The sequence below is a fragment of the Notolabrus celidotus genome, chromosome 18 (genome assembly GCF_009762535.1).
Source record: "Notolabrus celidotus isolate fNotCel1 chromosome 18, fNotCel1.pri, whole genome shotgun sequence".
NCBI classification, from domain to species: Eukaryota; Metazoa; Chordata; class Actinopteri; order Labriformes; family Labridae; genus Notolabrus; species Notolabrus celidotus.
The window spans coordinates 10,519,172-10,534,853 of NC_048289.1; the positions used below are offsets into that span (position 1 = coordinate 10,519,172).

Genomic DNA, 15,682 nt, shown 5'->3' on the forward strand with positions numbered 1-15,682 from the left:
TGATGTTTGCTTCTCAGACCGGCCCACTCAATAGCGCCAGAAAAAAAACTACACTAGCAGGGGTACTCCGAGTCCCTGTTTGATACCGTTACATGCCACAGCATTATTCTGAGAATTTTAAAACCGCAATATTTACAATAGCGTTACAACCCTAGAAAACACCAAAACATTATCCTAGTGAAAGTTAAAAACACAAACAAACATGAAATGTACGCACAGGAGGCGGGCAGAATGGCAGGACGGGATTTGATTGGTTTCATAATTTGGCTCCTGATGGCAGGGATTGGTTAGTTTTACCAGGTTTACTCCGGCTGTAGATAGCGGCTTTTTTTCCGCTCTTTTTTAGGAACACATTATGTATTGAGTGTCATCGGGACATAAAGATCATTTTGACCAGTATAACAAAAAGTGTATCTAAATCTGACTACCAACCAACCCCAGCTTTAACCCTTTAAATCATAAGTTATGCTAAAGAAGCAGTTTGGCTATCCGCTTGGCCATTGTTGACTTCCACTTTCCTAAACTGGAAATCCAGCGACGCCTGACCCAGCATACTGCAGAACAGATCCAACAGAACAGTCATACTACATACTACCTTCAGACGCAGTATGTAGTGTGCAGTACATACCGTGGTAGCAGTCGGTTTCAAAAACAGCCTAAGATTTAGTGAGCAAAGATGCATGTACACTGATTGACCATTCAATCGGGAACACCTGTTGAACTGCTCATTAACACAAATATCTAATCAGCCAATTACATGGCAGCAACTCAATGCATTCAGAGCACATAAACATGGTGGAGACCTTTGGCTGGGTATTCCAAATGTAATCACTCCATCACTGAAACAGAGCTTTGAGATGATTAGATGATGATTGATTGAAGAAATCATGATCATTAAAGTAGAATGTCTTTCCTCCCATGCTTTCATAAATGTCAGTTACACTGATGGGATCATTGTTAAGCTTAACTGCTTTAGTTCCCAGGAGCAACAAGCCTCTCTTAGTGGTTCTTTTTCGTTTCTCAGGAGGAATGAATTATCGTGACTTCTTCTGGGAGTGCGATAACATGGATAGCACGCTAATCACAGAGGATCACGAAGAGCTAGTCGCCCTGGTTCAGTGTAAGGGAGGAGTTTTCAAAAGCAATAGCAAGGCTGGAATAAAGATATTAGGGATGCTTTTTTTGGAGCTGATAGCAACAAATAATAACCTGCTTCAAATGGAAAATTACTCATCTTTTATTCGATGTTTTTATTTTACAATGTGTAGTTTATGTACACCTGAGGGTAAGAAAGAATAAGATTTTGTGAGCAAAGATGCATGTACACTGACTGGCCACTTAATTGGGAAGACCTGTTTAATTGCTCGTTAACACTAATATCTAATCAGCCAATCACATGGCAGCAACTGTAATGCATCTAGAGCACGTTTACATGGTCAAGACCTTTGACTGCATATAGAATGGACGTCATTGAATTTCTGCCGATGGTGAGCTTTGAAACAAAAAGACCACCTCCACAGGCGCTGACATCTTACACTAGTGCAACCAAGGCACGGGCAGAAGCGACATGGCTGGTAGCTTTGCAGAAATTAAGATACAAACCAAAACATGCATTAAACATTGAGGATCCCTCAGGTGGGCACAGTCACCAACAGAACAGAGTCTGTGTAGATTTGAAGCAGACACTCGGGGCTATGGAAACTTCAGTGACGCTTGTCTCAGAGTTTGTAACTTTTTCTCCGTCATCGTTCCATCGTTTTGTAAAGTCATTGATTTTGTCGTGGACTTCTTTAGCTTACTACAACACTCACTGTTCATTTAATGAGAATTTTAGCTTTGGCTGCTGCTACAAGTTTTCAGGTAACTTAAAAGATTAATTTTGGTAAAACTTGATGACTTTTTACTGCCCTCGGAATACTGGCAGCCAGGGTGCGATTAGTGAAAAAAACAGAGGGGGGGATATCTCCAAAAAATGTCATGAATTTTGGTAAGCTTGCAAACATAAATAACGAATATTCCTTTTTCTGAAACAACCTCTCTCCAACACATTAAAATGTAGCCATTATGTATTTTAATTAGTTGATGTATTCACTTAAGTAATCAGTTATCACAAAATTACAATAGATGTCAGAACATAAATTATATTCATATGATATTAATAATTTTATTAATCTTAGAATAATGAACTTAAAGTATCTAACATTAGTTATAACATTTAGAATTCAATTAACAACTTTAGAACATACAACCCTAAACCACTCTAACAAGTGCCATGCCAGTGTAAGATGAGATTTCTCACCAAATAGTCCTTAATTAATTCTAATTTTATTTGTATCATTGAGTTCTTTGGTGAAGTTCAAAATACGTATATTTCATATATTGCACTGCCTCTTTAAGGTTGCTCAGGGTGACATGGTTTTGAGTTGAAGTGAAGGTTTTCACGAGTTTGATGTGCTGTTGTCCTACGTTGATGAAGGGTCATTAAAGGCATCACGACACACAGCAGAAGTTGTCACGTGGTCTTTCTTCCCCACAGCCCTGAAGTGTGATTTAATTAAGTTTCTAGTTAACGCTGTTGAAGTTTAACAGTTCTGAAGAGATACTTAAACAAGTTATGGCGTTACACTAATTTTAATCAATGCGCGTTTCTCTCTCCATCGATCAGAGGCTCGACGCAACCTCCTACCACCAAGCTTTGGCAGTAGGGAGAGGAGGGCGGAGGCATAAGTGAACATAAAGCTGCATCTTCCGCCTGTGGAATCTCCAGAGATGCTGGCAGCTGGATGTCGTTATCCCTCGCATTATCTGTTCTTGACTTTTTAGGATCAATTTTTGCTGAAAAAAAATAGGAAATGCTTTGTTGCCGTTTCATGTCAGTAGACATCTCGTATTACGTTGCTAGTAAACTTAAAACGTAGCCTAAACTATATTGTTTATATCTATATTTGTTCAATTGTCAGGAGGCGGGTCAGTTGGCACCATCTGCTGGCGGTAGGAAATGCATTTAATATTACCAGAGGGGGGAATGAGACGTATCGCCCCCGGAGATAAAAACTGTACAACCAGAGGGGGGATGTAAAAATCAGAGGGGGGAGAAATCCCCCCCATCCCCCCCAGCAATTCGCCCTGACTTTAACCCAAGTAATAATCTAATGGAACAATTTCCACTTGTATTGGATTAATTTTTGACCAGGAGGAGTCTTTCTGTGTGGAGTTTGCATGTTCTCCCTGTGCATGCGTGGGTTCTCTCCAGGTACTCCGGCGTCCTCCCAGAGTCCAAAAACATGCACTCCAGGTTAATTAGTTATACTAAATTGCCCTTAGGTGTGAGTGTGTGTGTGAATGGTTGTCTGTCTTTCCATGTTTTCCCTGTGATTGGTTGGCAACCTGTCCAGGGTGTAACCTGCCTTGCGCCCAAAGTCAGCTGGGATATGCTCCAGCCCCCCGTGACTCAAAACGGGATACGCGGTCAAGATAATGGATGGGTGGTCTACAAACACAATTGCACACCAACAAGGCTAATATATCAAAATAAGTAAATGAGTGTTACTGTATCAGTGAAATATCAAGATGAATGGAACACCCGCATCAACACATTATATAAGAAGGTTCAAGGTTCAAGGTTCAAGGGCCTGAATTCAAACCCTGATATTTTAACTGTCACAAATATGAGCAGTTTAGTGTCCTGAGGAAGAAGCAGGATCGCTTTAAGAAAACTGCTGTGAATCCAAGCAACGCTGTCTGCTGTTTGACCTCTGGAGCCAGATTTAGTTTTTGACAATTAGATTTTTGCATTTAGTCAGCAAAGACTTGTTGATAATCAGTTACTAAAGATTGTATCTATTAATATTCCTTAAGATTATTATTTATTACCAGGGCTGCAGGTTGCAAGGAACCACTCTGTAAGTGAGTTTTAAATGGCCTAATTATTTTATTTTTGAAACACAAAGAGTTGACTTGTATTGGATGTAAAGAGTTACTAGCCCTTTGAGAAGAACACAGACCCATAAGCTGATGTGAGTTGGACCTTGACATTTAGCTGCCATACAACATAAATCCTTGACTTCAATGATGCATTTAAACACATTTTATTGCAACACATTCACAACAACTACAACAACTTAATGCTGGCAAAAGCCAAATTTTATTTTGCAGTGAGCCACAGCTGTTGATGCTTGGGCTTATTGTCTTTGTTTTTCGTTCTATTTATTTTTCTTGAAAGGTTTACAGAACCAAGAGATGAACCTGTTCATCTTGGTTTCCTCTGTATTGACCTTCTCTCTGGCTCCTGCCTGCTGCTCCTGCGCATGCAGCTCCAGCTGCGTCAGGTCTCTGCCTGGTTCTGTCGTTTCCCTCTTGATGGGGATGTTGAGGCTGTATGGGGTTTCGTCTCCTGGCTTTGTGTCAGGCGCAAAACTCACAGATGGCTTGAGATAGTTCATGATCTCTGAAGATATGAGACTGCAGGCTGACAAAGCAGCCTGAGCGTCCTCCATGAGGTCATCTCTCTTCAGGCGGGTGTTCGGCAAAACATCTCTCAGTCTGGCTTTGATTGGCCGATGCAGTTTCTGGCTAATTTTGACCTCTTCTTTCGGGGCTTTGAGGCGGTTGAGGTGTTTAAGAAAGATTAGGTTCTTCCCGTACTTCTTAGCCTCCTTTTGGAGCAACATGTGGATGTGCTCCACCATCTCATCATCAAAGTCCTGTCTCCTCTGGCTCCTCGGTGTGCAGAAGTTTGGGGGTTTAAAGAGCTTCAACAGGACTTGTTTGATAGTGGATTGCCCCACCACAGCTCTGTTAGTCTGCAGATTTTGTTCTGCAGTTTGGTCATCAGTCATAAGCTGGGGAACAGACAGTTGCTGTCGCCGGTTTGAGTCTCTGCATTCTGCATACTGGAGTCCGTGATCTCAAGGATCTCCTCATCAGATGGGAACGCTCTCTGGAAGATCTTCATGCGTCTTATCCAGGGTCCATACTGCTCCAACATTTCATCCCTGATGTTCTCAGGAAGAAACTGGGAGAACAGCAGGCCGTCTTCATCAAAGGGTATCTGTGGGGGAATCCACACATCTTCAGACTGGTCCTTGTAGATCTGAAGGACAGACTCAATGATTTGGTCCAGGATGAATCTCAGGAGTGCTGGGTCTTTGTTCACCACTAGCTTCCTTATCCGGTACATTGTCCCAAACCTCTCCATGACACTGCAGACGAGAAGCGCGACAGCTTTCCAAGCCTCACAGGAAGGAGGAGGGAGGTCTTCGTCCACAGAGACACCAGGGTCTTTCCTCAGGGTCTCCAGAGTTGTTGCACTCAAGTGGAGACAGTGTGTCAGCAGTTGTTGTTGGTCTAGATGAGCGCTAGTGTAGCTTTCCAGAGGGTGCAGCTTCAGTAGCAGCTGGACCAGCAGATCCTCAACCAGGTCAGTGCTGACAGTGACCACAGAAGGGACAGAAAGGCTGGAAATGTCTTCCACAGGGGAAACCTTGAAGCCGGTTTGAGCCTCAGCTCTCTGCATATTGGAGTTCATGATCTCAGCAAAGTGGATACCAGTGAAAATTTGCAAGAAGCAAAAGTTAAAACACAATCGAAAACAATGAGCAGACACGATCAAACAGTGACTTGCTTGTAGAGAGGGTTTGTGTAAAATTAAACATTTGAGACAATTTTCTCCTGAAACAGAATGTTTGTACTGTGATAACACAAAATTACATGATTATAGAATGTGATGATGTTACAGTTTTCCCTGGTGGAATTGAACCCAGGACCCTTGCATTGAATTCAGGCAGCAGCCCTGTCCACTTTGCCTCTGTTTGTCTCTTTAGGTCTTTTCATGTATATCTTAATGGCACTCCCAAAGCAAAGCTTATCTCCTTTGTGATGAAAACATTACCTGTATACCACACAATAGGTCTCCGTCCAAGATTTGAACCCTAAACTATATCACTGAAAGCACGCAGGTCCTACCACCTCACCACAGGCCTGCCTGGCAGTGCATATCTAACTGAGATTTAGGTGTTTTCATTTAAACATTTTTAAAAGCACATGTTAGACAGTTGGTCCAGGATGTGAACCAAGAATTATCTTGTTGAAGATTGTCAGTTCTAACCACCACATAATTGACATGCCTGTAATGATCAGAGTTCTTTCGCCAAACTAATCAGAATGACTACCATCCTGTAACTGTTCCTAAAGTCATCAGATTACATGTTATCAGAGTACTCCCACAAAAGCATTCAGATTACATCTAATCAGAGTACTTTTCCCATTTTATGATAAAAACTTGAGTAACTTGTAGGAAAGGTGGGGCAGTATCCTCTCTCTACCCTATGGAAATATATACTAGGGGTGCAACAATACGTGTATCTGTATCGAACCGTTCGATACAGTGGTCCCGGTTCGGTACGCCCTATGAACTGAACAATACGCAATTTTATATTAATTTTATCAACTTCTGACGAGGCGCTCTGTGCTGAAAGTTCAGCGGATCTGCGCTGACTCCTCCGGGCTGCATTGTCGAGCGGAGGTCCAATGAACTGTGCGCTCCTCCCACATTCATTCAGTCTTGTCATGTTTGTTTTAACTGTGCTTCATATAGAAATCTATATTTCACCATACGACGGTCTGCTGGGTTCATATGTTCACGTATGTTCAGAGGGGGGGAAATCCCCGCCATCCCCCCCGGCAATTCACACCCTGCTGGCAGCACGTTTTGCTAGTTACAAGCGCGTTATCCTCCTCTGAAACAGTAAAAACATCCACACTGGTGAAACCGTTTTTACTCTTTTGTCAGCTTTGTTTCTTCTTCTTTGGATGTAATAGGAGATTGCATGCTGCTATCTACTTTGTCAGAGTGTGTGCACTTGCAAATAAGTAGATAAAAGCAGCGTTTGGTTTTTTTAGCGGTTGACGCATTTGTTGAATTTTATATAATCTAGGGATGCACCGAAAAGTCGTCCGCTGAAAATTGCCCAAAGTGCATTTTCAATTTCGTCCGTTACACTTTTATCAACACGGCTGAAACAGAATGTTGTTATGACGCATGTTATGTCTGGATAAGGGCCAACATGTCTGCATCCGTTCTTCCTTTAATTACAGCACTACTGCGTCTTCTAAGCAAAGTGGTTGAGACTGACCACGGAGTGAAAACAATGAAAAGTACACTCTTAGAGTCTGTCAGCACATGTTTCACTGAGATCTATTCGGATCCTCTGCACTTCATCGTAACTGTACTTGATCCGCGTTATAAAGATCATTACTTGGATGTGGGAATAAAGCAGCGTGCACGAGAAATGATCCTGGTCATGATGGAGAACCCGCTTGGAGACGGAGAAGCGCACAGCGCAGGAAGGAGAACTGAGCGCAGAAAGAAGGACTCGTCTCTCTGAACCAGATGAGGGGCATGCAACCTCGTTATCTAAAATGTTCAATGAGATCATGATTTTAGTGAGGTTAGTACACAGTCATAGCCATAAATGCAATGGTAGGGGAGACCGGGGACAGTTGTAACATTTTTGACATTTCTGTCTATAACTTTGAGCTCTTTTAACCCAATGTGTTCAAACTGCTATACAAACTAGCTTCAAGTGTCTGCTAATGAATGGCCTAGAAAATGCCTGTGCAACAAAAACAGAAAATGCATGGCCTACTCCTACTGAATTTTCATTTCGGTGCATCCCTAAAATAATTGTAAAAATGTCGATTGTTGGACCGTTCTAGGTTGTGCAATCTGAACCGAAATGCAGCCATATCCTCTTAAATTTAATTGAAGTCATGCTCATAGCTGGATGGAGATCAGATACAGTTGCAAGCTTTGGGACAGACCCCCATCACTCCTATAGAACTTAAAGGTGACATATCATGCAAAATGGACTTTTTAATGGTTCTCTACCTGAAATATGTTTCCCTGGCATGTCTACAAACCCCCCAAGAATGAAAAAAATCCATTCTGCCCCTGTTCTGATTTCTCCACCTTTCTGTAAATGTGTGCTGAAACGAGCCGTTTCAGACTTCCGTGTTTTTGTTACGTAACAACAATATCCGGTCTGTCACGGAGTCAGAGCTCGGAGCTTGTTCAGCCCATAGACTGTATAAAATAATACTGAATCCCCCCTCCGTTTTTCATTACCTGCACACATGTGTGGTAACAAGGAGCTTAGGAGGGAGGCATGCTAGTTGTAGGCTGTCTTAATAAACACAAAGGTCGGTTTTACTCTCCACGTATCCATGGATAAGTGCTAGCGCTAGTTAGCATAGCCACATAGCTACATGTTCGTAGCTGGGTACCAAGACACACGTCTACATACTGATAAATAAAACAACAAGAAACACTAAATCTGTGACCAATGGTTCAGAAAGGTCCTGCTACAGGCGCCTCTCCGTCAGGATCAGATTCTGGATCAGATTCAGAGGGTTGAAGTAACGCGGGTCTGTGAGCAGCCGTGTATATTCAGCCAACATGTAAACATTAGATCAACATGCTGGACAGCCGAGGCACATCCACTTCCTGAGGGGGCGTGGTCAGAGAGAAAACAGAGTGTTCTGAGGAGGACTGAAGAAGAGGGTTTTTCAGGCATGCCAAAATCTGATTTCAAAGTGTTTTTTTGAGCATAAACTTTAAAGACATGTTTTGGGGACCTCTTAGACCAATATATATTGATGAAAAAAGCGTGATATGTCACCTTTAATGTTACCATGGTTTCATGTCAAACAAATGACAAGTAGTTTACAAAAATAACTGTTTGGCAGATTCACAAAACTAATCCCACAGTGAGAAAAACTACCCATCTCCCTTTGTGGCATTGCTTTTTGTAAACATCTTGTTTTTTTTTATTTCATGTTTACATTCTGCTAATTCTTCGTGAGTCCTTGTAAATATAAGACCCTTCATGATCAAGTAAACATGTGGGTCATTTTCAAGACTAGAAACAACTGTGTGATATCTGCATATTTTAAAAAAAACCTTTTAGGAGCAGTTTACACCTGTGTGGGTTATAACACAGAACTGTACTTAATATCGTGTTTGCACGACGGACAATGAAAGGCGTTACACCTGCTCAGTAAGCTCTTATCGATACAGACCTGAAAAGGAGTGGGTAGAGGGTGATTGAAAGCTGTTGGTTACACCTGCTCTTTGCATTTGTCCATTCACAGACAATAAGGGGACTACATTTATTTTCCTTTCCTTCCTGCTTTGCCCTTCATGTCAAACCTTGTCGACAGAGAAGCTGAGTGTCATCTTCTGTCCTCTGCCTTGTTAATGAATATTGGAGAATGATTAGATTGCAGGGCCGTTGTGTTATGTAACATCCGGATTACGCACAACACTTGTGCTTGTTCATTCATGCTCCAACATGGTGAGTATTGGTTACAGGAGCAGGCATCTACAGCTCAAACAAAGGCTGCACATTACATATCCAGGATGGTTATTTCCTGATCCTTTCTGCTGATCAATTGTTCATTCCAAGAACATTTACAAGTCTTCTCAGCAGGCCTTATGCTACCTGAATGACTCAAGCTGTATTGACATGTAATCCCTAAAGCTTTTATGTTTTTGTGCACTGCTGTGTGCAAGCATCTTGTGTGACCTAAACATAATGTAATGAAAAGGTTAAGATGCTGCCCAAATGTGACAGTAATACCCGGGAGATAAAGCAAAAGGTCAGCTGCTAATAAAAACTCTGTTCTTAAAACAAGTGCATGAAAAAGATTAAAATGAAGCTAAATGACCTGGTTATTACCAACAGAGGGAGAATGTATAGTGAGTGAGTTGTTATTATCGAGCATTGGAACCCTGGTGCGAAGTGGTCTTACCCTGTCAGGGTTCCTCTTGAAGAGGTTTCACCAAAGTTATCTATTGATTTAAATTGTATTATATTTCTTCTGTTGAAAATAGTCTGTAATACTTTGAGCTGTGTCCGTACCAAGCGGCAAACTCTCGCCACGAGATTTGAAGCCAATGTGGAAGTGTCAAAAACTGCAGTGTCTCGATTGTCCGCTTGAGGCTGGCTCCTGAAGTTCCCGGAAACCACATACACACCAATTCAAAAATGCAGACTTTTACAGCAGAAATAAACATGTTTACAGCCTGGTACATAAAATAAGTGTAGTCTGGATAGCTCATTTCTTGATTGACACAAACTGTACTGGGGATGGATTTTTCCATAACGTGACAATTTCAAAGATATTAAGATTACGTGTTTTCCATTATGAGAGGCACAGCTGACTTGATTGACAGGCGGGAACACTGTAGCTGTTGGCTGGGAGGCTCAAAATCCACCTCTTTACCTCAAACTAAGTTTGGTTGAGTTCAGCATATCCAATATGGTTCCCGCCGATGATTGGCTTCAAAACAGCGCTTCGGAAACAGATGGGTGACGTCACGGATACTACATCCATTATTTATACAGTCTATGGTCCATACATACACTTAACTCTGTAGCCTCCCTGAAATGAGCTAGCTGTTATAAGTCGCATTAAACTGAACATTTCCATTGATGGTGAAGTAAAAGAAGGTGAATGCAAGGCATGAATCAAGCCAAAAAACAACAATTATTGTTTTTTCCAGGTATGAAATTTTCACAACAATTATTGGTTTTTCCGGGTATGAAAATTTCACAACAATTATGCACACGCAATGTGTATGTGTACGTATATGTGGGCCAACAACAGGTTTCAACATGTGGAAGTATTTTGAAGTGACGGAAACAGACATAAAAAAGCAGTTTATAATGCTTGTAAAGCACAGATGATGAGAGGAGGAAAAAAATAACACTCCTTCATCGCCACAGGCATCACAACAACTTAGTCCATTCTCTTCTCCTCTAATTTTCCAGATGCAGAGAAAAAGTGGACGGGACCATTTTGCTTCATCCAGGCCGCAGACCCACAGCTTGGCCTGATGAAGGCATGGAGGGATGGGGACTGCGACGGCGGAGGGGATGTATGGGCCGAGGAGGTTGAACTCACCAAGCAGGCTGTGGAGGCTGTGAACCAGCTCGTACCCAGGCCAAAGTTCATGGTGCTGTGTGGAGACCTGGTCCATGCCATGCCAGGTAAGGAAAACCTTGTGAAAAACTCTTCAATATGAAGAGCTACACAAGATTATCCGTTTATTTTTTTTAAGGTAGTTGCTCCAGATATCTGTTAGCAGAAGCAGGTTGGTTCTGAGGTTGCGTTGAGATGAAAAGGTGTTTAAAGTTCATTCCTTTTTAAAAATAAAACATTGAAATATACCTAACTTCTCTGAGCGACAGAAACATGCTGAGTGCTGAGCGTTGTAAAGGAACTGCAACAGCACATGCCTTCTACTGAAAACACAGCAGTAAGAGAGGTTACTAACTTACATTCCTGCATTCTGTCAACAAAAACAAGATATTGGCACCAACCAGGGAAGCTGCCAGTCACCCACCACCTGTTTGAAGATATAATGTGAACTCACAGATGCCTGATTCGTGAGCTTTAACGCTTCTCAGACTATTCTCATCAGGCTAAAGGGACTCAGCAGTGGCCCAATGAGTGTCATCTCATAGCATCTGGTACACCATGCAGACTCATACGGTGCTGCACTTAATTAAAGTGTTTGAAATGGACCCCAAATTAATGATAACCGCAAACTATGTAGAACCACATGCTGGGATTTTTGCACTTTTAACCGTTTCATCACTCAGCTTGTGTTTCTTTTTTGTACCTAGTTTGTATGCAACACTGCACAGCTGCATGATCACAGATTTTTTCAGCCAAAAGTGGAGAGCTGGTTTTACATCAAAGAGATCAAAGGGAGGTTGTGGGTAAAGTAGGAAGTGATTAACAAACCACCATCCGAGCACTGTAACATATTTTAATGTTTGATCAGATTGTAAGTCATCAAGCAAAGTCTAAACTTTTTAATCCTCAGTAGAAAAAGAAACCTGCTACTCACCTTTGGTGTTTGGGGATAATGAAGTCTCTCTTCTTTGTTTATGAGACTTCTTATTGCTTTACTGAGATGTTGATCATTTTACTCAGCAGTTCAATTTGTGTCCAAAGGAACTTAATATTTGAAACTGACAATTTGGATTTAGTAGGGGTGTAATGATTCATCCACTACATCGATGTATCAATTTATATTCTTATGATCCGACTACATCGATCTGTGCTCGGCAAGTTTGCCTTCCAGACGACATATGTTGATCTAACATCATTTTAAAAGGTAATAAATCGATTTATCGATAGTAGGAAATAACTCATTGGATTTAAGCACGGCAGACTTTATATGGATGTGTTTTTTTTGCACTTTTAATGATAAAGACGTTAAACGTTACTCAATTCAGGCTGCCTGTCAGTGACGTCATCGCCACGCGCCAGCAGACAACAGAACATAGCATGGAGGATGGCGAGGAGAAGCCGGCGAGTAAGAAATTATCAAGCCACCATTGTGGTCCAGTGTGTGGAAACACTTTGGCAAAGATGTTCTAAATAAGTCGCTTGCTGTTTGTAGGATATGTAAAGGTCAAGTAAAGTACCACGGTACACAACAAATCTATCCAACCACCTACTAAGGCGCCATGGGATTTCACACAGCGCCGGCCGTCCGGGCACCTCTTGCAGCTTTCCCGCCGCAGCAGCAGTGCAAGGTAACATCAGCTCAGCCGAAGCCTCAGACCTTGCCAGCATGTTTAGTCAGAGACTAGGCCAAAACTCGGCTCGGGTGAAAAACATCATGGCAACAACAGGAATCTAGGCCTGTCCAGTATCAAGGTATTTATTTCACAGTCACACTGGTTGAAATTTTTGGCTAAAAAGTTACTGAATAGATTTCAAGTCACTGAACTGTTTCGGATCGTATTGTTCTAAATGAACCAACATCGTCCTTTAATCGTATCGGCAACCACGAATCATGATACGAATCCAATCGTTGTTAAAAAGAATCGTTACACCCTTGGATTTAGGAAAAAAATGGTTTAGGCAAAAATCGCAACATTTAGCGTTGTTGCTATTATCACTACTGTCACACTCACTATCACTCTATGTGGTTACTTTGCAACTATCTGCAACTCAGAGCTGCTCTAACCAGCTCCACTGCTGGTGCCTGGATTGCAGGACAGGATCTTGCTCCACATCTCCTTATCAGAGGCAGTTGGAGTTCGGCAGTTCCTCAGGCTGCTCTCGCATCTGTGCCCAGCATAGCCTGGTTTATGCTTCTGTGTCGACTATATCTGTAGCCTTGAGCCTAAAAAGGGGCCTATGCACAAAGCCTGACATGCACCTCCTCAAAAATATAGACACCAGTTGAAATAATGCAGACAGCAAGCCCTGTGATTGCTCCACTGGGTTGCGTCATATTTCCAGAATCCCTGTACAATTGGCTGTTGTCTCCCCTCTATATTCTTTGCAATAATTGCTTTATGATCAACTCCATCTTAACAATTATCAACATACTACGATGGGATAATAAGCTCAAACAAACAGAGAATGTAGCAGGAGCAGAAACCAGCAATATGACTAATATAAAATCCGTATTGCTGACTAGTGTTTGGGTGGAGTATTGCAGAGCAGCGCAGACACTCCAAAGCAGAAGTATGTAGTACTGATAACGGCTTCGGCCGCTACGAGGTATAGCCAATGCAAAAGTATAAACCAGACTTTTCTGTCCAAACTTTCCAAATCTCAAGACCACATAGAAAACTGCAGTTTCACCATAATGTTTACCTCTTTCCAATGCTAACAGAAAAAAACTATTTTTGCCACAGTGTCAACAGGCAGATGTGTCCACACACATTGATTTGATATGACATTTGTGATCAGGTTTTCCCTGGTGTTACGTTTACTGTTGAAAATAAATTACCTTCATTATGAGGTTTAGAACCACTGGAATCAGGCATCTAACACATCCAGGTAGTAGGCTGATCTGTTTCCCTTCTCGTCTATCTAATCATGAATGTATCCCTTTGGTCCAAACAAATTAGTCTTCAGTTTAATATACAGTTCAGCATCATATTTCATCCAATAGTAGTACACACACGACACTGGGTGGATACATCATTCCTTTGATAAATTCAACGTATTTGTAGCAGCAGTGTTTTCCACACTTAGAGCTTACCTGGGCCGACTGCCTGAGTATATTCACAGACCACCTTTTATATTGTTTACATTTGTCCACCATCCTGGATCAGTGAGACGGTCCCTCGTCACCCTCTGACCCTCACGTCTGATATCCCGCAGCACTTGACACATGCTCTGCAGGTAATGAGAGAGAGGTCCTTCAGTACATTCCCCTCTGTTAAAATGAAGTGCAACGTCGCATGTTAAATATGAACCTCATCATTCCGCTGTTTTAAAAGTTATGTGCAGCCTGTTGCTTCTGATGTCATTTTGCATTCCCTTGGCTGTGGATCATTGTGAAACCTACTGTTCCTTATTAACTAGCCTCATCCCCACGTTTAACACCTGTGGTGATAACTGATTTCTAGTGAACAATTAAAACACCAGTTGTTCTTTGGATGTCTTCTTAAGAATAACTGCTGCTGATGAGAAAAGAGAAGCAACATGAAGTGGGGTGGGACATGCTGTGTGTGTATAAAGACAGGAAAGGTGTGTGTGTGTGTGTGTGTGTGTGTGTGTGTGTGTGTGTGTGTGTGTGTGTGTGTGTGTGTGTGTGTGTGTGTGTGTTTGCAGGGAGGGGGGGCAGAGCTGAAAAACAAGTGAACAGTGTCCTTTCTTTCTGCTCTTGATTCATTAGAGGAACATTAGACTGTGTCTGTGCAAAGTGGAGTTATATCCAGAACCACTATTTTGCGTTTTCTCTTTTCTTTGTAGGAGAATTTTCAAGGTTCAGCATTGTATCCATTTAACAATGGAAGTTTCTGTTTCATTGTACACAGTGAATGTATATAGTTTAAAAAGTATCAAGACATTGACATAGAAATAAATTGAAGTATTCAGGATGATAAGCATTGAAATATGATGAATGCATAAAGTAGCTGTAAATGAATAAAAGGAAAACTGAATTATATTTTCGAACGAAACACAGTATATAATTTGTTCAATGTAACATTTTCTGTGTACGTTCTTGTTTTCTCTGCTCACTCCTTCTCAACTGTGACTTCTAGTTTTTTGTGCTGCCCAGCAGGAGATCAATTTCTGATTTGGCAGGAGAGCTGCTCTGAAAGCAGCTATTATACCTTTGTCAAATATATTTGTCACAATAGTGGAATGTGACAAGAATGCCTCCGTCTAAAAGCATTAAGATTTCATACTGTTTCTGTCAGGTATTTCTAAAAATTGACATGCAGGGTAATTTGAGTCTCATCCTGGTATATTTTTGGACCTCAAGCTAAATTGTATACTTTTGACCTTGGTGCAGCAGACAGGAGAAATGACTGTTGACCTGTAAAATCAATGCATGTTTGCATATCTGGCAATACTGAACAGCATTTGAACATAAATATATGAAAGAACCTAACTTTAAAGGAATAGGTCCTGGGTAATATTGTGAAATTAGAGTTTGAAGTTTGCTTACTATTGATATAGGGACCCAGAACAGTAACATTTGTACTGTACAGAGAAACAATCCTATATTTTGAAGGTTTTACTCTGATATTACCATGCATGGTTATTATGGAGGGCTGGTTTGTTAAACAAATAACCTCATTAAATAATAGTGAATAATATCAAACATTTTCAGCCATTTCTAGTTTAGACCTCC

At 41.4% G+C, this 15,682-nt stretch overlaps 1 protein-coding gene across 1 annotated transcript in view; it reads left to right on the plus strand.

Moving 5' to 3' along the window:
* cpped1 (calcineurin-like phosphoesterase domain containing 1) overlaps positions 1–15,682 on the plus strand; it is a 71,770-nt gene that overhangs the window by 2,979 nt on the left and 53,109 nt on the right. Inside the window, exon 2 of the mRNA XM_034707681.1 lies at positions 10,833–11,051. Within this exon, the coding sequence (XP_034563572.1) occupies positions 10,833–11,051 (219 nt within the window). The remainder of the gene's footprint in view (positions 1–10,832; positions 11,052–15,682) is intronic.